Here is a 27,429-nt window from a genome sequence, read left to right on the forward strand (position 1 = left end):
ACACTTATGATACATCATTAACTAAAAATCATGGTTTACTCACGTACATTGATGGAGAAAAGCTCTACTAGTTTCGAGTCACAGAGGGATTCTTGCGACGTCGCGCAGCCTACTGTATTAATATACGTGAGTAAACCGTGATTTTTAGTTAATTTTGTAAGTCTCATGATAGTTTTTAAGATACATCATCGTCGTCATGCTGAGCAAAGTCATGTCTTTTTAGAAGACATCAAAATCTACGTGTTTTTTTCAGTATTTATTATGTAATAATACATAGTACATTGAACTCTATGAACTTTTGATAATAATTGCAAGATGTTTCTAACTTTAGGTACCAGCGTTTAGGTAAAGTATTTTGTTTTGTTTGTTTCGAGTTTCTGAAAGTTAGTAATGGATTCGCATTACACGAGTCTAACATAATTAGCGAAAAGTAGCTAAAGTTCTTTACCTACGTATTAGACGTAATGATTATTCCACACTGGTTTCTGCCAGCGGCTTTGCTCGCGTTACCGTGGGATAAAAAGTATTTATACTTTCTGTATACCAAATTACATCAACTATGTTCAAATCTGTTAGCGTGATTTACGGACAAAAATCCAAACAAACAAACTTTCACATTTATAATATTAGTTTGATTCCAGAAAACGCTGCTTCTGTGTGATTACTGCGAGACATCTTCATCAAAGGCTCTTTAATGCTTTGATAGCACTAATCATAGCATAACACACGGGTGTAAACCATTTACAAGTCGGGAGCTGGTCGACTACCTCAGCGGGTTACCGAAGCTCCGGTTCGCTTGTCCCCTATTTCATAAAAAAGACATGAAGACACCTCTTAATCTTTGATACCACTACTTATAGCATAACAGACACTAAACCACTTACAAGTACCAACAGTAAACCAATCCCACTATAAACAAACATACACATACATATTAAAGTTCAATAATACTTAAATACAACAAAAATAAAAATCACAACCAATTTCTCAACAGATTTATTTTAAAAATCCAACCCTTATTTTAACCACTAGCGAAAAGGAGCAACGAAGAAAGTCTTTGGGCTAAAACAAACCCATGTTGCAGTGAAATCTTTACGATAATAGTCAGGCGTGTTAGCACTCTCAGAATTGTTGTTAATGTGGACAAAACAACGGCACCACTGCGGGGAAGTTTCAACTTTAAACTATGTTTATTACATTGCATAACACGGGCGGGTGTAGGGTTAGGTTTGGGAAACTATGTTTTACTTTTTCGTTAGTTGTAAAGTTTTGTAATAGGAATATAAATAATATATGAAGATTGAAAGTAAATGGTTATGAATGCTTTATTATTATCAATTCTTTACAAAAAATACTGGTGTCGTCAGTATTGACCGTTGAAAACTTTTGAATGTTTCTTTCAATCTTTGCTGAATTCCTATTGAAAACGTTGGTTAGATTTTAAACTTATTTTTGTATCTTTTTACCCGACTGCGCCAGAAGGAGGGTTATGTTTTTCGAGTGTATGTATGTATGTATGTATGTATGTATGTATGTATGTATGTATGTATGTATAATTGTTTGGCACGCTCTGCAGCCTAAACGGCTTGATGGATTTTGACTTGAGAGGTGTCGTTAGATTCGTATTTACTGTGAGAGTGACACTGGATATATCAAAATTTAAAAAAAACAAAATGGCGGATTTTTGGCGCCAAATTCGAATATTTCTCACTCTCTAGCCTAAACGGCTTGATGGATTTTGACTTGAGAGGTGTCGTTAGATTCGTATTTACTGTGAGAGTGACACTGGATATATAAAAATAATAAAAAAACAAAATGGCGGATTTTTGGCGCCAAATTCGAATATTGCTCACTCTCTAGCCTGAACGACTCGATGGATTTCCGCTTTATAGGTGTCGTTTGATTCGTATTTACTGTCAGAGTGACACTAGATATATCAAAATGAAAAATAATAAAACTAAAAAAAAATAAATAAAAAAAGTAATTTAAAAAACTAGAAAGCCAGCCGTATGTGCCCTCACAAAGTCTTTATATTTAGAATGGGTCCCGACTGCTTAAATTTTACGATTACTTTCTTGTTTTAGGGTTTTTCATTTTAATATTATAAAGAAACGCAGTCGGGTTTTTTAGTTTTTTAAATTACTTTTTTTATTTGATGTTCGTCATTATAACATTTGTATGCATACTACATAAAATGTTGTACTATACAACTTTGTTTAAAAAAGGAACTGCCTTCGGTAGTTATTCTGCAAACCCTGTTTTTAATTTTAATTTCATACATTAAACCTTCTGCTAAGTCTGAAAAATACTATGCCGAAAACCGCATCAAAATCGGTTCAACCAAACACGAGATAATCGCGAATAAAGATATAGGTAATACAGGTCAAATTGAGAACCTCCTGTTTTCAAGTCGGTTAAAAATAGAAAAGACTGCCCGAGAAAAGAAAGTTTATAATTTCCCAACCATAGGTACGAGTACCTGCAATACGAGTAGTTTTCGTTCCCCTAAGTTTACATTATTTTTACTAAACGAGTTATTTTCGAAATTTTCCTCGAATATTTTTGTTAGAACTTTATTTAAGTTATTGTTGTATAAATTACATTGTTGAGTTTTATAAAAGAGAATTTTAAAAATATCTTAGTCTTGTTATTTAATGTTGTGTCAATAAGTAGGTATTTCAATTGCCATTAATTGTACAAGGTCTTAGTTAAACAGTTACTTTAGTATATTCTCAGTAATCCCATGAACCAAAATTTTGCGCTGGTTTTATACAAATGTATAAAATGTTCCTACTAACGAACAATGACTAACACAGAAAATAGATAAAAAATGCTCTCCGTTCAACTTATGGAATAAAATTTTAATGGAAGAATTCAATAAATCTACTGGGTACCTACTGTAAAAGCTTTTCATTTTTCAATGTAATTTTTCCAGCACTTAGTTTGTTAAGAAACCTATTCTTTCAACTTTGTTCGACTAATGTCTATTCCATTTTGTTACTTATCTTCTTATTTATAATTTACTTACTTTATGGATTACTAGCTTCTGCCAACGGCTTGGCCTGCGTTCCCGTGAAACAAAAAACCAAATTAATCCTATCACCCAAATCAGCTCATATCCTGTCTGTATACTAAATTTTGTCAATATATGTCTATGTATAGTAGTTTCAGTGTGTTTGACGGACAAACATCTAAATGTCTAAACATCCAAACACACTTTCACATTTATACTCCTACTATACATGTACATACAACTGGTAAAAATGCGTCAAAATAAAGGCCGATAATACCTTAAATAATAATTGAAGTAATTTCGCGTTTCTAATAAAAAAACTAACTCTCATTTCATACCGAGAAATCGCAGTAAAAGCAATTTTCAAACGTCTATAATCCAAGTTATCGCACATTTGCTTGGAAAGTCGAAGACAGCGTCGATTTATTACCTTAAAATACCTCTTGAAAATGAAATGTCGATTTGCGAAAACGTCTCCGGTTATAAAAATGTTTTGCTCGTCGAATGTCGCTATAACGTAGCCTATTTCACTGATGTACTTCTTTAGTGTTGCATTGTTTGAAGTTGCTGGATAAAAAGGGCTTGTATATTTTATGCAATAAAGCCTAATATTGCATTTCACCATCTGAATGTCAAATCATGCTCAGCTTAATCAAACCAGCTTTTGTAATTTCAATGATGCTTTAATAAAAAAAGCAGCCATGGTAACAGAAAGCAATTTGAGTGAAAATGAAATAAAATTTGTTCTCATTTCAACATCCCAACGAAAATCTCATTTCATTTATTGCTAGACCCGTACACAAACAAACCGCATTATTTAGAAACCTTCAGTATTACATTCATTAATACGTAAACCATGAAACCATAAAAATTACCAACGTGGAGTTACTGGTCACGTTGGGCATTCTGAATGGGCCCAATTAGAGTGGACCTCTGAAAGGGCTCGACAGGGCTCGACATGGCTCGACAAGGCTCGACTCAGGCATTTGTTCCGTTTCGCCGGGCAATTAACGAGCCACGTGGTAATACATTATGCACTGAGAAAGATGGCATCCCACGCTCCGTGAACACTGAATTTGGGTCGTACACAGTTTACGGAAATAGAACATTTATTTGAAACCTTTTTTGTGAACGAATAATTACACGTTTGTGAATAAATTTGCTTGATGTTGATTATCCTACGTGATGCGGTGGGTTGATTTCGCTTTGAAATATGTTTTCGAGGTATGTACCCAGTTGTTGTGGAGTATGAATAAATGTTAACGTAGAACACTTTATTTGTACACGTATATAAAATATGAAACTTTTTTGCATTTATTGAAACCTATAAATGGATTTCGCGTATATGCGTATTATAATCTGAATTTTTATACACATTCGGTTATGTTTTTACGTCGGTTTTATTCTTTTATATTTTTTTATACAAGCAACATGAAAATGATACTACATTTTTAACACCACCCCTTTCCGACGAATAATACAAAGTTCATTAACTGGCAAATTGAATCTGCTGGATAATCCCGGCGAAAATTTTCATACACGCAACGCAAAAGCAAATGAAGTACGGCCTGTCACCCATCAACGTGTTCCACGAACAAACTGGGTCAACGCAAAAAAAAATAACATTGGAAACTCGACGGCGACGCGTCAAATTGAAAAAGTTACAAAAATTATACCACATCACCGTCCTTGAAATCGTTCAATAACTTCTCCTTTTTTCCAAAATTTCGACGTAATGACGGAGTGAAACGGAACTCGACTAAATTGGACCCAGAATTTAGGATTCGACGCTGTGGGGACGAAAAGCTAATTTAATGCGTAGCAACGTCAAAGATCGATTGGAAAATAAAGTTGGATAGTGATTTAAGAATTTCAAAGTGATTTTTTTTCAACTAGCTCGTTAAGCTAATGGTTGTAAATGTGACTTAAATATTTACTGCAGTAACTGGGTTTTTGAAATAGAAATGTTAAAGCAACTGCTTGGCTAACTCACTTCATCCAACAAATCTTTCATTGCAGAATGCTAATTTACGAACCAAAAGCAATATAATAATTAAAAAATATGAATATTGAAGTTTCTTAGAAATTTTTTATTGGCTGTATATTTTGCACTCCATTTTTTATTATCTTATGACCGTGAGTTTTTCGATAGCTCTCGTCTTTGGCAAGAGAATATTACCCTCACATTTCATCTCCGATTGTTTGGAAGTCGATTGAGAAAATTCGTTTGAGTGTATTGCTTTGGAAAATATTTGTTTTGTGTTGGGACTGTGTGGTATTGTTGTGTATTGACGCTGTCAAGGTCGAAAGTATTGGTTTTTTGGTCCGAAGTTATTTGGCTATGCTGTTTTCGATTTTATTCGACTGGTAAAAAAATCTGGTTGGTCTGTCCACAAGTAAGTACTTCAGGTATTTTTTCAAAGGAAAACTACCATCTACTTTTTAAAATAATTAATTAATATCATTAAAGCTTATACGTGTAATAGTAAATCCAGTCTTTTATAACTACACCCATTACTAAAACGCAAAAAAATCTCAAATGAACAACGAAATGACATTTAAAACCTAAATCTTTTGATCTATACAAGTAAAAGAATCCTTTGAAACAACTCAAATACTAACGACTTGACTTTACAACAAACTTAATGGCACCTTTAGCCTGCCTGAAAATCTAAAAAAGGAAAATCTTTTTTTGGTAATACCAGACAGATGTAATGACTCTTTGGAACTCTTCACTGATGAGTAGGCTGGAGAACACACAACAGTCTTTGAGGACTTGAGGATCCAGTCCTTCTGTTAATCGTGCATAAGGGGTCTTAAGTTTGAAGTGCCAAGCACCCTTATTGCTCGAACGTGAAAAAGTTACAGTATGGGTAATATTACCCTTGTATGAGGTGTATTATGCATTTTATTTTATAAATATGTGTTTGGCAAATGTTGTATTATATTTTTCCATATATTTATTTAAAACACTCTAAAATTATATTTTTAAACATTACTTATAAAAATAAAAAACAAAATAACATTTAAAAATATAAAAATAGGAGCCAACCAGTAGCGGGAGCATGGTCCAAGCTACCGGTGGTTAGGGCTCCAAAGACAGAAACCTCCTCACAATACGTGCCGTTTCGAGGAGTACTGCCTTCTGCATCAGGCCCTTGATCCATCCGCCCAACCCCAGCCTTCTAAGGTGGTTGTCGAGGCTGTTGGGTATTAAACCGTTGGCCGACACGACTATCGGCACAACGATAGCCGAATCCACATTCCACATGTCGACAACCTCGTGAGCCAAGTCAAGATATTTTATTTGTTTATCTTTTTCAGCTTTCACGAGGTTCTCGTCAAGAGGAATGGTGATATCAATTATCATCGTGCGGCGCGCTTGTCGGTCTATCACCACTATATCAGGTTTGTTGGCTACAATAGTCCTGTCAGTGATGATAGATCGATCCCAGTACAACGTGATATGGCCGTTTTCGAGAACTGGATCGGGCGCATACTTGTAGTATGGAACCTCAAACTCAACAAGTTGGTAGTGCAAAGCAAGTTGCTGGTGGATAATCTTGGCCACCTGATTATGTCTATGCAAATATTCACCATTAGCCAAACGACCACAACCAGAAATTATATGTCTTATGGATTCACCAGGACTATGACATGCCCGACATATGTCAACGGTCCCATCCTTAATAATATATTTCCGGTAGTTATTCGTAAGGATAACTTCGTCCATAATTGCACAGACAAATCCTTCAGTTTCTCCAAAGAGATTACTGAATCGTAGCCAAGATACGGACGCCAGAAAATCTACACTGGGTCCATGAAGGGCCCGGAAGAAGCGTCCATGGAGCTCCTTGCTATGCCATACCTCCTTGCGGTCATTGACGCTTAGTACCACAGGTTTGCGCCAGTTCTCTTTTGCTAAAGATAGTGGAGTGAATCCATTGTCCACTGCCGCTACTTCTCGATGCATACCCTCGTTTACTTTCAGGAAATATTCCCTGAGGTTGCACACCTCACGGTTATGAAGGGTCTTAGCATTTAACAAGCCTCGACCCCCACACTTATGTATGTATGGATGTACAACCTCATGATCGATGAACGAGGGTGATGCATACGATTTGCAGTCAGCAGTGTTCGGACTCGCCTATCCAGAGTGTCAAGTTCAGTCTGAGTCCACTTGAGTATACCAAAAGAATACATTAGAACCGGCATGACCCAACCGTTATAGGCTCGCACCTTGTTTCCGCCTGATAATGAACTTTTCAGCACTTTATTCAGGCGGCCAAAGAAGCGTTCCCGTAACGATTGTTTCATGTCCGGTCCATTAATGCCTAATCCCTCTGACATACCCAGGTACTTGTAAGTATCATTTGCGGAGAGCGCTCTTAGTTTTGTGAAATCTGAGAGTTCTAGACCCTCAGATTCCACAATCCCTCCTCGCTTCACATGCATGACAGCACATTTATCTACTCCAAATTCCATTCTGATGGAACTACTAAATTTTTCAGTTATTTTCAGTAGTTCCATCAGTTGTTTATTATTTGGAGCAAACAACTTGAGGTCATCCATGTAAAGCAAGTGGGATATGACTAGACCCCTTCTCCGCAAAGGATAGCCTAGCCCTGAAGCCTCTAATAAAGTACTGAGAGGATTCAAGGCCAAGCAGAACCATAGTGGGCTCAGACTGTCACCCTGGAATATTCCTCGCACTATCCTTACAGGTTCTTCACTCCCTTGGATTTGTCTACATCCCGGATAGCAAAGCACAGTACTCCATTGCCTCATACATGACTGCAAGAAGGCGCGTAGAGTTGCATCTATCTTATACAACTCCAGCACCCTCATGAGCCATGTATGTGGCACAGAGTCATATGCCTTTTTATAATCTATCCAACATGTAGACAAATTCTTTCGGGACCGACGAACCTGTTGGCTTACAACCATATCAATGAGGAGTAGCTCCTTAGTTCCACGAGACCCCTTCCTACATCCATTTTGAGATACAGACATAATGGAATGTTTTTCAATATGTTTTGTTATTTTTGTTCTCAAAATAGATGTAAGAAGTTTATAGACCGTTGGTAAACATGTTATTGGTCTATAATTTTTGGGTTCAGTGGAACTACCTGATTTATGGAGCAGATGGGTAACGCCTGTTGTTAGAAATTGGGGCAACGATCCAGCTTCTAAAGCTGCCTGGAATTGCGATGCTAAGCGAGAGTGTGAACTGGTGAACCATTTGAGCCAGAAGTTGTGCAGCCCGTCTGGCCCCGGTGATTTCCAATTTGGGACCGAACAGGCTGCACTGCTCACATCAGAGGAGGTGATTATCACCTCCTCCATCTCTGGCACAGTTTCACACCTTCGCTCAACATCACAGATCCAGTCATCCTCTGTGTGGCTAACAGGCACCGACCAGATGTTGCGCCAAAATGTGTTAGTGGCTTCATCATCCGGTCGCCGCCCATCAGTCACATCTTGGTTGGATCGTTCCCAATTTCTATATACCCACCTCTGATCTCTTTGGAACATGCGATTCTGAGTATATCGCTCAACTCGTTTTTTGTACCGCCTGATACGATTTGCCCATGCGTAGACTTTCTGCTTCAGGAAGTCGATGCGCTCTGTAACACGCGACATGTATTCATGAGGACTGGTTTCAGTCCCTACAAATGCACGTCTTACAAAGCGCATCACTCTAGGACGAGTATTGCCCTCCCTGAAGCAGGATAGTTTGCCGATAAGCACCCTGGCCTCACTGATACGACGCTCAATCCTGCACTGCCAGGCTGGTACTGCTGGTTTTGGTCGGACTGCTGCGTCAAGATTCGAGAATCTGACGTTAGCCACTCGACAAGCTGCTACCGCCCCACAGTACAGGATCGAATGTGTATCATAGAGGTTTTCGCTACTTTCAAAATATGTTTTAAGTAGCGAATCCAGAGCGCTTACCAGCGCTCTATTTTTTCCACACATGGGCAAACGTGGCAGTTTTGGTTTTAAAGGAGCAAATCTATACTCACGAATCGCATCCTCCAAAGCACTCCTCAATCGTTCATTGCACTGAGTACTTACTTGTTCAACCCTGTCGTCCTCCACTCCAGCGGCAGGAGTGGTCGGTGTGACATTTTGTGACGCTGTAGGTATTTGTGCCACTTCTTGTGGTGGGGCGGGGACGACACGGTTGCGCAGTGCTTCTGAGCGCAGCCGATCAAGTGCAGCCTCATCCAATCTACGATTGCGTTGGATGACCCGCACCTGATCCGAGAGTCGTTGAGCCGAGACGTTGACGGATGGTTCGAGTACCTGAAACATCGACAGCATCCTGTATTATATTATTATTATAAATCAAAAATATATGAGGTGTTCTAAAATTATCTTCCACCAGCACTTTATGCAGAGTAGAGTCAATGTCTGTAGCTGTGTAGCTTGGCCATAGTAGCCAAGCTTGACCATGGTCGCCAAGTTTGGCCATAACCGCCAAGCTTGGCCATAGTCCTTTCTACCAGTGAAAAAATTTTAGGATTAGATACAAACTTACAAATTTTACTTCTTTATAATATTAGTATAGATTTAAAGGGATTTAATGATAGACGTTGCACTGAACACATTTCCTTAAAATAAATAACATTTGACAATGTTCGATGTAATAAGACTTTTCGTCTCACTATTTTTCTTAGCCCAAAATCTTTTATAGGTATTGTAATCAACCTGACTGAGCCAGATTACTTACAAAACTTTACCAGTCAGAGATCACATCAGCAAAAAGTTCCCAATCTTAGTTAGTTCGAGGTTGATGACGAAACACTAACAAAGCCTATCACAACTTTATTGTTAGACAAATCCCAGGGCGCCATTGTACAGGGGCGGATTGAAGACAATCCAGGAAGAGAAAATGTAACAAAAAAAAAAATTATCGATGTGTGTCTTTCTAAACTTTTTGATTTTCAATGTAGATACAAGTAGATACTTGAGAATAAGTTTAACTGTTTTATATTTTGAAGTATTTTTCTTTGAAATGTAATAATTCTTTGTATATAAAATTCATTAGTATTTATTTTAATATCGAGCCACGACACAATTCAATTAAATAATTTCTGCACAAACATTACACAATTGAATTCAAATATAAATTACCAAATGTTGATAAGAAAAATATTTACACTATGCAAATTTATTGCCTATTTCCAATAAATTGATGCCAACAATTTAGGTAACAATATGCAAACGATTAGCACCTGGTTTTGACAATTTCATTGGTTTATTGAAATAACCATTTTTAAACAGCCTACAGCAATCTAATTTGAATACTGATGATATTCGATATTTAGATTACATTTTGATATTAACTTAATAGCTCAGAACAATAAAAATTCTATGTAAATCGTCATCGTAAAAAAAAGGTATATTATACACATTTTTATACCACAGTTATAAAATGCACACTATTTTTACTACTTATCTAGTACCTATTATTATAATCCGGATTAAATACTGACGTGTATAAGAGGGCACGTGAAGTGACATCTTCGTTGAACACTTCAAAAATTAAATGTTCTGAATAAAAATGTCTTCGAATCCGACCCTGCATTTACGTCAAGGGATCTTTGAGCACTATCTCGAGAACAGTCCCAATTTATATTAAAGGAACCAACGGGGAGCTCTTGTTGATTTGATTACGAGCGATTAATTTAAGGAGTCCATCGGACCTCAAGTATTATAAGCAATAGAACAAAACTCAACTTAATTAATTCTTCTTTCATTTTCCTTCCATTTTGATTACTTCGTTTGTTTTTGATAGTCGGCGCTGAGCTGTTAATATTAAAATTTTGGATTAAAAAGGGTAAGGGTTTTTATTATTTTCTTTTATCTTTCCATTGTCTTAAGGCTGAAGTTTCTTTAAATATTTACGCATGGTTCATGTTTTAATTGAATTAAAGTTATATTTTATATATAGTACCTACTGATAGACTTAATTAAAGCTGAATCATGCCTACACTCTACAGCTCCTCTTGAAGTTACTTGTTCCTAAATAACATGTAGTTAGGTTAGTTTTTTAAGGGGGGAAAATCATCCAATAATTTATCGCGCCTTGGACGAGGCGAGAGGAAGTGTCAGACTGACTAAAAACCACCCCGTTCCTACTCCTGCTTTTTGAGCCGGAGCCCAAGTAAACCCTCTAGGTACCGCTGGTCCGGATCAGGCATTAGTCTTATTGGGAATTAGGACCAAAATATCTCATTTTAAACCAAAACAAAATATCAATTTACATACATCAGTCCCAACAACAAAGAACGGGTCAAACAAAATAAATAGCTATTCCTTTAACACTATAACTCGCACAACATCTTTATCACATATTCACTCCATTATTTGTATCTACGGAACTTGGAAGGGTGGACACTGGACACATAAGTCGCATTAGTGAGACAAAAAAGTTCCTTGACCATGACCCATTTAATCTTCAGTCAAGTTTTAAGGTTATGTGACCTCGCCTCGTATTTTCTTCGTACAACCCCGCCTTGTTACAAGTTTCTAAGAGCACTCTGAAATAAATTCTCTGTGAGATGTTTTATAATGTGTAGGGTAAGGTGTAGAGTGTTAGAAAACATTAGGTTTTAAAGAAAGTTTTAGGGTTTTAAAATTGTATGGTTTGAGTTTTGTGTAAGTAGTTAATGTAGGTAGGTAAGTATTTTTTAGTTTATATGCTGAATATCAGAAATGACGTAAAATGTTTCAATTTTTTTAAATATTTACTAAATGAACAACAAAGATGTTCACCTACCAAATTAATTTCTATCATAAGTAATCTTCAACAAGAAAAAAACAATGTAGGTATAATGTAACTTTTGTAAACTACAACTGCATCCTTCTCTTTTTGAAACCCCAATGTAGAACGATTTTTTTTTTGGGAAGCCGCATCAAAATCCTTTCACCCAATCGTGAGATAATCGCGCACAAACGTACATACAGTTCAAACAAAGAACCTCATTGTCTTTAAAATCAATTAAAAACAAACACCCACAATTTACACCGAGAATTAATAAACAGAGATGCGAAGAGTAATTAGAGATACATCAAATTAGCGACACCCCATTTAATTTCCATCTGCGATGCCATGAGCCTCTCAATCAAATGCTGTGACATCAAAAACACCCACGAGCTATAGTTAAATCCGAAACCCCTCGAGCCTACAATTTGCACTAATATAATGAACGCCGTGTCCCACTTTAAAATCCCTTTTTAAAACGAGATGGGAAGTCGTCATACAAATCTGTCGACAGCGTGAAATCATTCTCGGTACGCGTGTTACAGAATTTTTTGTACAGAAGGTTCATTGTGAATATTTGGTATTTTATATTGTAGCATAATTTCTTTTTTTTCTGATTCAGATTCAGATTCATATATTTGCCTGACATGAGTGTGTTGATACATAAAATTGCAAACTAGTTTTTCTATTTAGTGTGTTTTTAGTAAACTTAGCATAATCATGTAGTTTTCATCACACTCTGATATTATTATCCGTGTCAGTCAAAAGACGTTCATGAGCATATTGCCTTCCTAATAACTTTGGCTGTTTAGACTACCTTTTACCTTAAAAAAATAATGGAATCCATATTATAACGAAACCAATTATTTATAGATCGACCATTGTATTTATAAGTTGCAAGTAAAATTCACAGACTGCTTTCTGAGTGTCAAATTCTTTTTTCAACTTTGTTCGTTTTTAAGTTTTCGAACATTTTCTTCAAATAGTTATTTCATGCAACAATTGAATTCATTTTCATTATGTTGCGATCAGTCATCATGCCAATCGTCAAATAGTGCTCCCAATATTTCGAATGGTATTTCTGCAATGTATCTGTATTACAGCCCAGACTCAACTTCATTAGTTAATTGGCTAACAATCGTGACTGGCACATGCCTATTAAGTTAATTGAAAGTCAGTTACAAGAGAGTAAAATTGTGCGAAAGTACTAATGAAGTACGTTAATTTTTTACACGCCGCCGCCGGCAACTTAGGTCTTCTTGTTAATTTGGTTAACTGTTGAGAATATTTTATTATATTTTCTACAATAGTGAGGTTATTCTTGGTACTTCGTAGTTTGTTTTTTCTTTTGAGGTGAGAATTGTTTCGTCCGTTGTTAGTTGTAAAAGTTATTCTTAAGTTAGTTTCTAGGGTCAATTTTAGTGTAAAAAAAGTTTCTTAGTAACTTGTCTCACACCACTTGGTGTTTGTATCATTTGGGAACATTTATAAGATCTTAGACTGCCTCGTTGGTCGATTGGTCACAAGTGCGACTGCCGAGAAAGGGGTCTCGGGTTGGATTCCTGGATTGAAATATTACTGGTTTTTTTTCAGTCTTTCGACAATTTCTCAGTAGTAGCACGGAGTCTAGAATTGTGCCCATTATATTATGGCAATAGGCTCACCCCTATTACATGGGACTTATTTAACACAAATAGTGAAAAGTGGGTGTTCATTGTATGGCGGTAATTACTTGCGGAAATATGCACCCTTGCCTACCCCTTCGGGGATAAAAGGCGTGACGTTGTATTATAAGATCTTACATTTTTAGTCACGCGTTTAAGAAAACGTTTGAAAATAGATATAGGACAACAATCGACAATCACAATAATGCTTTTGTTAACTTTGACTTAAACCTTAAACATTTATCATTTAAGGTACAAATTCGCCTAAAATAAAGTAAGACAAATATTTACTAAGTGCTTTCAGTAAGCCTAAAGCCTAATAGAAATATTCAATGAGATGGAAGCGTCATCATTATTCAGAATTTAGTACTGGGTATAAATTATCCAATATCTTATTACTTCATTGAGATTCAATGGGGTGTTTCTGTAATAAAAGCCAGTAAAGTTATTTTTAATACTGTAGTACGTACCCTTAGTACGAGTTTGCTTTATGTCGAACGAAAACGAAACGAGAGCGCGTTCGGCGCTCTGATTGGTCGGCGCGAATGAATCAACCAATCAGCGCTCTCGTATCAATTTTGTTATAAGTAGAACAAACCCATACTAAACTCTTTAAAGATATTTAGCTTGGTTGCGTTGTATTTATGGTAGGGGGGCCTTTGCCCTGCAGTTGGACGATTATGGCTGAAATCTAAATGGTATTTAACTCTGTGTAAGTGTGTAAGTCATGTGATGAAGACAAGGAGTTAAATACTTATCACTTCTGCTTTTAAGAACATTTGATAGAGGCCAGGCAGTATAATTGCACAAGAAATTAGAATGTGTGTACGTAGATCACACAAATTTTACAACAAAACAAACACAAATAATCGGATCAAAATATAATGTTTTCGATATTTTAAATTGAAAACCTCCCCTAATCAACCCCATACTTCATACACACTCGGTTACACTTAGCAGGTAAAGATTTGTTCATTATATATTCATTATCCGCTAGGGGGCGCCACCCCGTCTCCACGAAATTCATACAGGCCTATTTATCACTTACGGATAAATGAGCATTTGGGTGTTTTGTAGTTCGTTGGTTTCCCCTCCCTATGATAGTCTAGGAGACAGCTAATTCTAAATTAATATATATATTTTTTATAATTCTAATGTTTGGTTTTTACTTCAGATTTAAATCATGTGTTTCTATAATAATTTACTTGGAATAACAGACGGACACTAAATCGCACTCCAAGCTTTATGGAAACTGATCTAGAGCTGCGGACTACCTAGCGGGTTTAACGGGACTCCGGCTCGAAAAGCAAGAGTAAGAACGGGGTGATTTTTAGTTAGTAAGAGTCTGACACTCACTCTCACTTCACCCATGGCAAGAGAAGTCATTGGGTCATTTTCAGCCCTTAAAATAAGCTTTATGGTAAATGGAAAACTACGCAAAATATTGAGTTAAAAAGTCAAAGAAATCTTTTTATTATAAAGTGATACTAAGTAATCCTTTTCAAAGACTATTTTATATAATACTTGAAGACACAATGAAACACATAAGGAGATTAAAGCTTTGTACGAGAACATGAGTCGTGTTGTCGCTTTGAAAATTACCTTTCTAACGTTATTGTGAAAGGAAAATACATTATTTTATACTATTTGTAGTACAAAATAAATAAACTGACTTTTTTATAAGAGCTATCCTGCTATTAATAAATACTATAACTTTTTATAAAGATCGATGAAAATAAAAGATCATTAAATGAGATCCTTTTGCAACTAGAGTAAAACCTCATAACGAATCCTCAGAATGTAATTATGAGTCTGAAAACTTTTAGTTGTATTATCTTCCGTATTCCATGACATACATGATTTTTACTAGATTTATGGATTAGTTCTTTGGTTGTAAAGTATATTTTATAACGCCAGTTTATGATAAAATCAAATGGTACAGAATTTTTCAGTTAAGTCACTTTCATTCTAATTGAGTGATAAATTAAGATAACCCTTTCGTTTTCATCCCGAGCTCCTAGTCTAACACTGTGAGTACAACATTTATCAAAGTGCGGTGTGTGCTGCATGCCATCAGTCAACGCAGGCCCGATCTGAAACTAGATAACACGGATATATTGAGATGTACACAGCTAGGAAACTGCGTATAACATTCTGTGTTGTATTCAAATTGGTCGAGTTACTTTGTCGTGACAAGGCTATTTTGAAGGTTTGGTTTAATAAATATGTAGGATATTGCAAATGCTACTTTAATTTAGTTGGATTTAAGATTGAAAACTAAAAATTTTCAATCTTTATGACAAGCACACTGATGAAAACAAACATTCTAGAACTTTGCTCTTAAGTTTCAATTCATAAATAAATAGGTACATTTTAATCCATCCTTTTAGAAAATACAGCGTGTGATGTTATGACATGTTCTATTAATATGAATTTCATTAATAATTTTATTTAGAAGTCCTGAATACATTGGTAGAAACCGCTTAAGGCTATGTAAAAAAAAAGTATGAATGTGTGTGATATTTTAACCAAATAAATAAAATACTTTGTGCTACAAAACATCAATATTTACTCAATTCTTTAAATATTTGACTTCGAATAAAATCAAACCACGAAATATTTTGTTTCATACAATTTCAGCGTGAAAGGTCAGTGACCTCACCCCGCGTACCTTTTTAATAATTTGTTTTGTTTGTTTGAAATTGTTTTAAAGCTTTTGTTTACTTTTTTGTTTTAAAATTTAAAAGCGTTTTGTAGTCGGTTTATTTAAGTGATGTTAGTGTACAACGTACATGTTTGTACTATAAAGTATTTGTTTTAAAGTTTGTTTCAACAAAAGTAATATTGTTCAAACTCAAAATTGTAATATTTATCAATTTTCTAGACGTACTTAAGTTTGAGATTGAACTCAGAATATTATACACATACACATAAGGTGCTTTAAAAGTTTTTGCCACGGCTTTAATGGGAGATAGTGTTGTGTTTGAAAAACAAGAAGAAAAAAAGAAACAAAAATGATTTATTTAAGCATTACAATATGGTAAATATAACTTGCAATAGTAAAGCCGTGCCAGATAATTTTAGAACACCTTATATAGGTAGGTATATAGCACTTTGTGGCAACCAGATCTATTTAACAACCTATACGTATAGAACCAAAATCGACAACGCATAAAACAACACCAACCAAAAACCTTCCTAATTACTCCACGTTTACCTCAAACAGCCCCATAGCCCTACCAAATATTTATCGAAATAAATCGTTTTAATCGCCACCGACCACGGTTGTTTTTCCATATCAATATTCACCCCGTAAATCCCATCATCACCCACTTCTATACACGATTACCCATCCCTTGGGTAATTTACTACCACTTACGTAGCAGCCCTAGCGATTTAACGCGTACCGTGACGTCATTTGTCATAATTAAAATTTATTATTCCTCCTTTCGAGGCTGTACTGTTATTAATTACATATAAATTATGATTTAAAGTGCTTTGCCGCGCGTGTTGATTGTTTTATGAAACTACGCTCTTAATAAACTTCAAACTAAACGCGAATTTTGGATGTGAAGGAAAAGATGTGGGTGGTGTTACCTAAAGTGTGGTAACATGTGTTGTTACCACATTTTACACAGTTAGTAGTGGCTTTAATTAAAACTGATGGGAATGTATAATTACAATTTTGACAATAGGGTAGATGACTAGGATCCGGTGTCTTCTTTAGGTGCAGATGGTAGCCACCGGGGAGGTTTTAGTGAGGTAAAAATCCCACACTCTCTAGTTTTTTCTCCAAAAAGCTAGGCGCCTTTTGAAGGTTTCCACCCGTCAACAAAAAAAAAAAAAATAGGCGCCTTTTGAAGGTCCCTCCGCCAACAAAAAAAAGGGTAGATAGCTATTTTTTATTGTAATGTCCGTCTTGTAGATTATATTAAAATATTAGACACGTATTTTTTATTATCTTATGTAAACAAATACTGTCGAAGGTATACTAGATTTTATATATCGCGTTACGTCACTTCTAGTTACGTTATATACGTAGAAATTATGTATTTGCTCCCACTCCTAAAGTTTGGTTCAATTTATCAAAGTATTGATATCTTATATCTATCTAAATTAAAAAATACGTGTCTAATATTTTTATATAACTGACGAATTAAATAAATTTTTAATATTTATACTTCGTCATCATCCCTATTATGATGAAACTATTATCACATACTGCAATCACCTAGAATATATTTGAGCATCTTTTCGGCTAAAAGCTATAGTTGTACCATCTTACGATATATCACCAAAAATGGTGCTTAAACTTACATTATCGTGAAAATATACAGCTTAGGTACATTTTTAAAATCTAGATGAACACGAGAGGTCGTGATCTAATGTGATCGTTAAACCCTAGAGACGAGAGTTCAAAGTACTGTGCACGCAACCTTTCACAGCTTTTATTAGGTACAACAATGTTCGTGAATATTTCGTAAATGTCAGAAACTTTCCTAACGATTCCTCTATGAATATCTGAGGACGGTCACACAAATCCCCATTGATTTCACACTCGCTTCCACCAATTTTTTATTCCTTCTGACAACCGCCAGAAAATCTCGACTTCATCATTAACCCTCATTCAAGTGAAATTAGACCGTGTTCAGTAGAATTTATGGTTTATTTTAACTTACATGTGGGACGCAAATCTCAGGTGTTTACGTTGAAAAGAAATGATAATGAACTCCTTTCAGCTTCCCGTATAGATGTCTCTTTGGAACTTGAATACGTATGAATTAAAACTGTTTTGGTTTTCTGTGGCTTAAATACGAGCACACTCAACCATACATACGTGAACTGAAACATGTTTGACGTCTTTATTTCTTTGCAATAAGAGTTATTTTGGCTGTATTTTTTGTGTACTTACACTACTGTGTGGTATCCATTTGGGAGGCGAACACAAAGATTCTGATTACCCTTTCGGACAAACCTGTGATTGAGGGGGATAGTTACAATAGTGGACAGACAATGGCTAATGATGTCACTTAAAATTAGTGGCCTATTGAGGTCGGGGCTCTATGCGCGTGTAGAACACTGTCAGTGGAGACTTGGCATTGACGTGGATAGTTATATTATGATATACATAACATAACTTGTAACGTGTCATGGTGGCCCGGAGGTTTAAGACGCTCGCTCCTCATGTCTGTATGATGGTTGCGGGTTTGAAACCTACTATCGGTAAGTACCAATGTGACTATTTTCAAGTTATATGAATTTCTAAGATTTAAACACCATTGGCAAATGGTGAAGGAAAACATAGTAAGGAAACATAGTCTTATAATTTTTAATAAACAATTTTGAAATCCCGCCGCATTTTGAGCAAGTTTGGTGATTAATACTAATCTTTTCCATGCAAGAAGAGGCCTTTGGTCAGTTATAGGCAGTTGATATGATGTCAGTTTAATAGAAATCTAGCCATCACTCACACAAATCTTCGTATGTATCTATAACGTATCTAAGAGAGTACTTCTACACGTGTCTTAGTCCTTCACAGGATATTATCACGAGTTATTAGACAGTTCAATGCTATTCATTCAGCTGAAGATGTGAAACCAATCGCGAAAACGTTTCAGATATATTTTCTATATAATTTACCACGTCTTATTATCGAAATAAATGGTTCAAAGCTTATTGTGCCTGAAATCTTAAGCAAAATTATTTTAGATAGACAAATAATGTAGTAAATATATTTATTTAGATTATCTACGGAGAAAGTATTTAATAAGTCTTATTTAATTATTCATTGGTACATTAATCACACATTACCTATGTCAAAAGGAAGAAGGAACATGAATAAAAATCTAGTATAGATACTTACCTACATAGGAATGTATCTATATCTGACTAGGTTGTCAGATCGATTTATGAATCGATCGAAATGCTCTATACTATGGAGTCTATAGAGTCTACACCAGAGTATAACATAAAAATATAATCTATAGGTAGATCCACAAAGCACAGTAGACATTCAGATTTTAATTGAACGATAACACAATCAGTATCAATATCAGTACATGACAGAATGATCAATCAACTGTACTCTGACGTCATTGTCAGTTGATCAATTACAGCTAATGAAACAGAATGGATACGCCATGTAACAATAAGCTTTGTTCAATACACACATTAAGTATGTAGAATCAATGTAAATAGATGGATTGGTACCAATTTTTCATCAGTTACACATTAATTATTATGTTATCGGCTTACTCACGTAAATGTTTGACGAGGAACTCGACTAGTTTCAAGCCATGCTAGAGGCTCATATTCATGAACAGCATTCCGCGACACACGACGCGGCGATTGTTGTACGTGAGTAAGCCGATAACATAATAATTAATTTAGTATGTCTCACGAAAGTTACAATAAAATTACAGTTACACTTGTTATGAAATCGACATATTATGTACCTATATATTATGATAAGCAGGTAATGTACAAGATTATTGTTATATACTCGACAGGGTAACCAAACTTTCATTAATGAGAATTCCCCTATGTACTAAATAGACACCTTAAACCTTCGTCTTGCTGCGTACTGCCTAACAGGTTACCGGGGCTCCGACTCGAATAGCAGGTGTAGGAATAGGATAGTTTTTAGTCAGTAAGAGTCCTACACTACCTCTCGCTTCGCCCAAGGCGGGAAAAGCCATTGGATGATTTAACCCCCTCATAAAAAAACCTTTATCTAATGAAATTGACCACAGAGTGAGATTTACTTACTTTGAATCTACTTTGCTTACTTCTTTTGCTTTTCTGCCACAGATTTTTTATTCTAATTATTTTTATCCAACTTCGAGTATCGTGCTCCGTGGTACTACAATCTAGTAGACTGTCTCTAACTGCTCTTACAAAACCTCTGAAAATTCTCCACACCTTATCTTAACCGACTTACTTAATCACTGCCAAAGTACAACTCTCAAATCGTGAACAAAACAAAACAACATCAATACCGCTTGTTCTATTCATCGCAAGAAATGTTCAAAAATCCGTCAAAGAAACATTAGCATACAAAGGGAGTTTTGTACTGTGACGTCATAAATCTTGGGCGGACAGACATCCAGGTGCTCCCCTCTCTCTGAATACAAATGATAATGAACACGAATCCCTGGACTGGGACCACGGGACGTAAGGGCTTGTTTAGGTACCAGACACTCGCCCATCAAGTTATCTTAACTCTCTTTAATGGATTGTCAACTTTACTGCTCAATTGATATGGTTGTAAATCTGGAAATGAAATTGGAGAGTTATGTGGAGTTTAATTTGCTTGCGTCTGTATAGTATCGGTTATGTGTGGATCCAGGGTACGGAGAGGTACGTGTTGATTGTCATCGTGTCATTAAGATTATTAATTAGAATAGGCTAGTTTCCTATTAGTCAAATTCAATGTTTTTTTCGAAAAGTCAAACACATTTTTTGTATAAAATAGTGCGTTCGGATGTCATCAGATTTTTACGTTAAAAGCCAAAATCTAGAAAAAAGGTTGAAAAAATCGAAAGTGACGTAGATCATCAAGGTCCAACGGCTGAAAGTATGATTATTTTTGAATAATTTATTGTATTGAAAAGTGGAAATTATTTATTTTTGTCCAGTGTCCAATATTTAAAGAAATTATCTTTTGAGCTTCTTTGAAGGTGTTTCACTTTTTAAAAGCTACTTTATTGAATCTATAGCTTATTCACACTAACTGGAAATTATAACAGACACAACGAAACACAGCACTGTGTACCTGGTCTGTTTTCGACGTATTCACTCACGCCACATACAAATTGTTATTTAGCGACTGCACACACGCACACACATTAACAAAATAATTACCGTTGAATTGGAAGTGATCATTCAACCGATGTTCCCAGTTAAAAACCATTAAATGAAAAGCCTCTAATAATGTGACAGTTTACAGCTGACCTGGTTCATGTTGAACTGTGATTCATTTCATCATGGCTCATACAACAATAATGTAATGTTACGCACTCAATGAACAGACCGTTCACTGAGTACGTTATATTTGGTTGTAAAACTCATATGTTGGGTTGGCAGGTGATTTTGAATTTTATTTATTTTACTTAATTTTTAGTAGGAATTAGTAGGAAAATGAAGTTCTCAGCTTGACCTGTATGTGTGCGATTTATTCGCGTTTCGCTGAACCGATTTTGATGCGGGCTACAGCATAATATTTTTCAGACTTAGGGTATAAGGTTTTAGGGATATTGCCTGACTTACAAAATAGAGACGGTAAAGAAAAATGTATTGGTAGATGGTACAAGTAGAATGTTTTGGCATTAATCATCACGCTTGCTCAATGCAGGTTGGTGATTTCAAAGTTTTCCTTATATTTTGCTTCATCGTTTGTCAGTAGTGTTTTAATAATAATTTTAGAAAGTGCACATAACTCGCAAATCATCACACTGGTTCATGTCGTTAGTAGGTTTCGAAACCGCACGTCGTGCATGAGAAGCAGGCGTCTCCAACAACACCACAACGTTTTGTTTATAGACAACTATTTACCTTATATATTATTATTTATTTACTCAAAAAATACTAAATACAACAGTAACTCATAATCCTTCCCATTCAAAGCTTAATACATATCTCTTACACGTTATTTGACGCTTTAATCCCGTATTTCATTTTACAAACATTAAATTAATGTCACATGAACAACAAATACGAAAACAATAGTCAATAAACAACTATATGACAGACAAACCGTGCAGGTAAGTCCGGAAAGGGGAAGCCAACTTACACGTACACTTACCCACAACACCACTCACTCGTATTACCAAAGCCATAAGGTTGAATATCAATTTTAATAAGTGTCTAAGTTAAATTTGTTTGTTTAAAGGTACGTAAGCCGCTTTTGATTTGTGGGCAAGAATGACACAACGTTGTTTATGATTTCCTTAGGAATAAAGAATAATGCTTTCCATTGCGAAATGTAAAGAGTTTTAATGTTTGTTTGTTTGTTGTATAGGACACCTGTTCCTCGTGTTGTTTTATGTGGTGCATTGGATTCTCTATGGACTTTATTTTAATAAACTTGTCGATAAAATGTGGCCTAAGTGTTATCTAACCCTGTTCCAAATATCTCGATCTCTTCAGCAGTTTTGACGTGAAGGAGTAACAAACAAACAGAGATACAAACTTTCGCATTTGTAATATTAGTAGGATATGCCACGATAGTGTAGACACGAGTGGTCATCACTATTCGATAATGATGAATGATGTTGTATGAAAGAAATACAACCCTTTTGCTTTTAAAATTATATTATGAACTCACAACATCAATGACTACGTTTCGAAGATAAGAATATCTAATAAGACGTTCTTTGATAATTTGAAATCAAATTAATATGCTTATAATAATTAGCAGTTCAAACTTAGGATCGTCCAGAGCTGCGGACACCATAACAGGTTAACAAGGCTCCAGCTCAAAGCAGTAGAAGTAACAGGGTGATTCAAAATCAAAAAGACTCTGTCCTTTTTGCCTCACACAAAGGCGGGAGAAGTCATTTGATTATTGTGTCCCCTTAAAAAACTTGGGATAGTAATTATTATTGACAATTTTAGCATGTAGTTTAATTTTAGTGGGATTTTAATAATTCCCCTTAGATTCTACCATACATTCACTACATCCACAACACAATATACATTACAATATAAGCGTATATTTGCACATGTAAATGTTCATTAACAACTTCATATACACTCACAGTTAGTTCAATATTTAATGTTATATTACGAACGATAGAGTGCTTCAGTTTCTGAATAATTAGAATAGCAGTGTAATTGGTGTAATTTTGCTGTATTTATGTTGATTACCTACAACAGTTTGGTGTATAGAAGCTGATATTACTTATTATTATTGGTTCTTATTTGATTTATACGTTGGACATAATAATGTAGTTCCAGGAAGGTTTTCTTATTGACGGCTGCCTTTGCGTGGCGAGGGAAAGAAATAACCTAAATATACAACCTCCTTTTCTAAGTCATACTATGGAATTGATCACTCTGTTACGTCATGAAGGGTAGAGAAGCAAGCAAATACATTTTTGCATTATAAAACATATTGAAACATATTTTTACCTCTTGATGCACTTGGCAGAGTACTAATAGAGCTCTCACTTGTTGCCGGTATTGATATTACTATCAATGTAAGACGTGATTTGTCAATCATTATGTGAACTCTGTGTTCATGAGTATTGTGAAAATATTGTTGTGTGCACTCGATCTGAATTTCTAACTTCACTATCGAACACTTGGTACTAGCAATAGGTACTAGTATAATATAAAAAATTAAAACAAATCCGAACAAAGATATCATTAACACATATCGTTGTCTAAAATTCATCAATAAATACCTGAATCTAATATAAAATGAACCAAAAAATGTCGTGAATTCCAAACTTTATCTAACCTTACGTCCAAATTGTAAAACGTATAAATAATAAAATAAATCGATACGTAATGAGATCGAACTAAATTTACGTAAATTGGGTTAGTTTTGTAACAGACTCGGTTGGATCGTGACGTGTGTGTGATCAAACAATCAATGGCTGGAAATAGTACGACTAATTAGGGAAGGAATTCCAGATACGTTGAAACGATTAGATAATTGTTTTAAACTATGTTCTATGGACTAAGTACATAAGTATGTAGTAACTTTTCGAATGTAATAATGTAACTTCATAGTAATTCTTCGCGATTAATGGGATAGTCTTCAAAAGTTAAAGTGCGAACCTTAACTTTTTTAGGTCAGGGAATATACCAAATTTTTGTTTAAACACTATGCTGAAAACTGCATCAAAATTGGTTTATCCAAACACGAGGCAATTGCGCACTAACAATCATATACATACAGGTCAAACTGAGAACCTCCTTTTTTCAAAGTCGGTTAAATAACACCCAAGTCTGTTTCAAAATGTAATATCAAATACATTTTCGACGAACCTAGAATTTCTCGCTCCTAAATCATAATAGAGACTGATCTGTCGCGGTATCCTATGTCATATTCACGACTGAATATTTAGAAAACAAATTGTGTCACGTTTTAGATTACTAACATTACGTCAGGAGGCATCTGACACTGCGCCATGACTACAAAATGTACCAGACAGACACAATTGCTATTTCACCTTCAATGTTCTACGTTGGTCTAGCTTGGAGGAGACAGATGCTTCTGGATACTATATAACTAAAAACATTAAACCTATATCTAAGTCGTTGATTATCTTATTAATATAAACCATGAGCAAATTTATATACATTTTTTTTTAAATAGGGGCAAACGGACTCAGCTTAGCTATGTTTTTATGTGGACGTGCTGCGTGCTATGGGTGGTTTTCCTACTATCGATGAATCGCATACTCGAGCAGCATCTTCCTCGCACAGTTACATGCCTTAGTTTCAGTGAAAACTGTCACATAGTTTCACAACTTAACTAACATAGTTACATAGCACCTCTTTAGTAGAAAAGCACCCTCAATTCTAAATAGATTTTTTTAACAAAAATGATCTTCATTTACCCAAGATCTTCCCAAGCCAGCAATACATCTACCACCACCCGAAACATGCCCTGAACAATCCAAACAATGTTGGTATCACTATCTATATCAAACCGACCACCTGCCACCTTACATCAGCGTATCGCCTTATATTTGATAAGGGGTGTTTCCAAAATTAATCAGCCTCACGTTTGGGCTACATACTGTAACCCAATTACATGAGCCCTTTTGTATTCGTCATCAGCATTCTATGGCTGTCGGGAGCAGTTGTATTTATGGACCTAAAGCTGCCTTGGTTTGTTATGGTGTTGCTTGTAATAATATTAAACTTCAGTTTTCACTATCCAATCCCAAGATACTTCATTTAACTGTGTTTATGACAAGTACGCCTTCAATGTTGATGTTTACCAATAACTCAATGCAAAATTTTATGTTATTTGTGTTTAAGGTTTCTAGTGCGTAATTGTTTCTTAGACTGGACCTCTTATTAAGATATTATGGGATTTTTAAGGGGGGCAAATCATCCAATGACATCTCCCGCCTTGAGCGAGGTTAAACTGGGACTGTCAGACTCCTTACTGTTATCAAAAATTTCTTAAATAAAAAAAAGACTTATATCTGCTATTTCCGTAGACTTACGTTTCCTCGTAAATACATCACAGAAAATTTCAGTTCAAACAGTCCTTCCATATTACAACTATCAATTATACAAACACAAACTAGAAACAACAAATAGTTGGGAACACACACATATCGTAGTATTCGTCTCTGCCACATAATTCATATCACTCGCTTACCCCTAAGATTGCTCCCTTCCGCAACGTTATTGCATTAGGTTGCGCCCCTCAAATTGCCCGTAGATAACACCCCTACGTATTTGTAAGAGGATTTGCATTTCTTATCTCTGACGTATTCTGTGACATGCAAAGGTCTTATGGTTCCAACGCACGATGCCAACTTCACTATCCATTACTGCATTTGAGTTGGGGAAGAGTTTTTGCTCTAGTTGCTAACGGTCAATGGATGACGCAGTGTTTTGTCAGCGGTACGATAGATTAATTATGGTAATTTTAGAGAGTGTGTTTGTTCCTTTGTTATGTTTAGCTGTTTTGGTGAGGTAATGGATCATGGTGGCGCTTTGTGCACGGTTCAAATTGCTAATTTAACTTTATTTACATGTTGACTTTGTGGTGTAAATGTGTTCATTTTAATCAACTTTTTGTTATAATTTATATAAAATTTATATTATAGCGTTTTTAAACTAAGTCGACATCAGATAAAAATCGAATATGAAAATATATTAAGTATGTTAAAAATAAATAATAATATAATAGTTGTAAATAATGTGTTAGTTTAGATTAATAATTATTCCTCAATATGTTAAAACTAACCTTTACCTGAATAAATTTGAATTTAAATAATTTTGTGCTAAACTCTATTAGAAATTATCAAAACACAACAAAACTGCCTACTGATTAACAAATCAACCCATATTCTCTAGTTTATTATTATCTACACAAACAAAGCAGGTATTTCACCATATTGCAAATATAGTCACCTATAATTATGTTGTCTATCTGTTTGTAATTCAAAACAGACGAAGTCGCGGGGGTAAGCTAAGTCCCTGTCAAGTTTGACACATGAATAACGCGAGGGAAATTATGAAAGGAAATAAGATTATCTTTCGTTCAATATCAATAATTTATCAGCTTCCTATGCAGGGGGATGCATAAGCTTTTATGTTTGTTTTTTCCATAAAAACAAGGAAGATATTGGGTGGAAATAAAACTGGTGTGCGTTATAATATTCATGGGAAATTGGTGCTTAAATATTTAATATTGTTATTTTTTCGGTTAAATAATTAATTGGTTGTTTTATGCCTGGTTTTTGGTATTTAGTTATAATATGAGTGGTAGTTTACGTAATAAATTCAGATTCAATGCATTCAAAGTTTCAAAAAGACAGCCAGATTCTAGACCAAAGCACATGATTAAAATTAAGTATAATATCAACTATAATATAATAAGTCGGTACCTATTGTTGTTCAACCTTAAATAATACGTTTTTGTTTTATTTTTCGAACAAAACTACAAAAAGTAGCCTGACCATAAAAATACATTCTAAATTCTACTTTAATTCGGTAGCATTTTAAAATTCAAAATAAATAGCTGGAAACAGTCTAAAGCGACACACAAGTAGGAAGGTTTCGTTAGAAAAAGTGAAATAAAAGTTCAAGATTCCTATTGTTTTGGTTTTTATGTTTATTTATCAAGTTTAATGTGTTCACACCTCAGTATCAGAAACGTTTAATATTTTTTTACAAGAATTTGAATTTTAAAACGAATTCTAAACGCGTCCTGTAAGATTTGCCAGCTCGATAAAATTCCAAAACTTTGGTTTTGGAATCATTCAAAAGTATTATATATTCGT

At 35.1% G+C, this 27,429-nt stretch overlaps 1 protein-coding gene across 1 annotated transcript; it reads right to left on the minus strand.

Annotated features, from left to right (window-relative positions):
• Nucleotides 1–5,667: 5,667 nt before the first annotated feature.
• Nucleotides 5,668–9,340, minus strand: LOC126912870 (uncharacterized). Its single transcript, XM_050707188.1, has 2 exons — nucleotides 8,143–9,340; nucleotides 5,668–5,684 (listed from the first exon to the last, which is right to left on the minus strand). The coding sequence occupies exons 1-2, from the start codon at nucleotides 9,338–9,340 to the stop codon at nucleotides 5,668–5,670; spliced, it is 1,215 nt and encodes a 404-aa protein (XP_050563145.1).
• Nucleotides 9,341–27,429: the final 18,089 nt, after the last annotated feature.

Source organism: Spodoptera frugiperda, chromosome 31, assembly GCF_023101765.2.
Source record: "Spodoptera frugiperda isolate SF20-4 chromosome 31, AGI-APGP_CSIRO_Sfru_2.0, whole genome shotgun sequence".
Lineage (NCBI taxonomy): Eukaryota > Metazoa > Arthropoda > Insecta > Lepidoptera > Noctuidae > Spodoptera > Spodoptera frugiperda.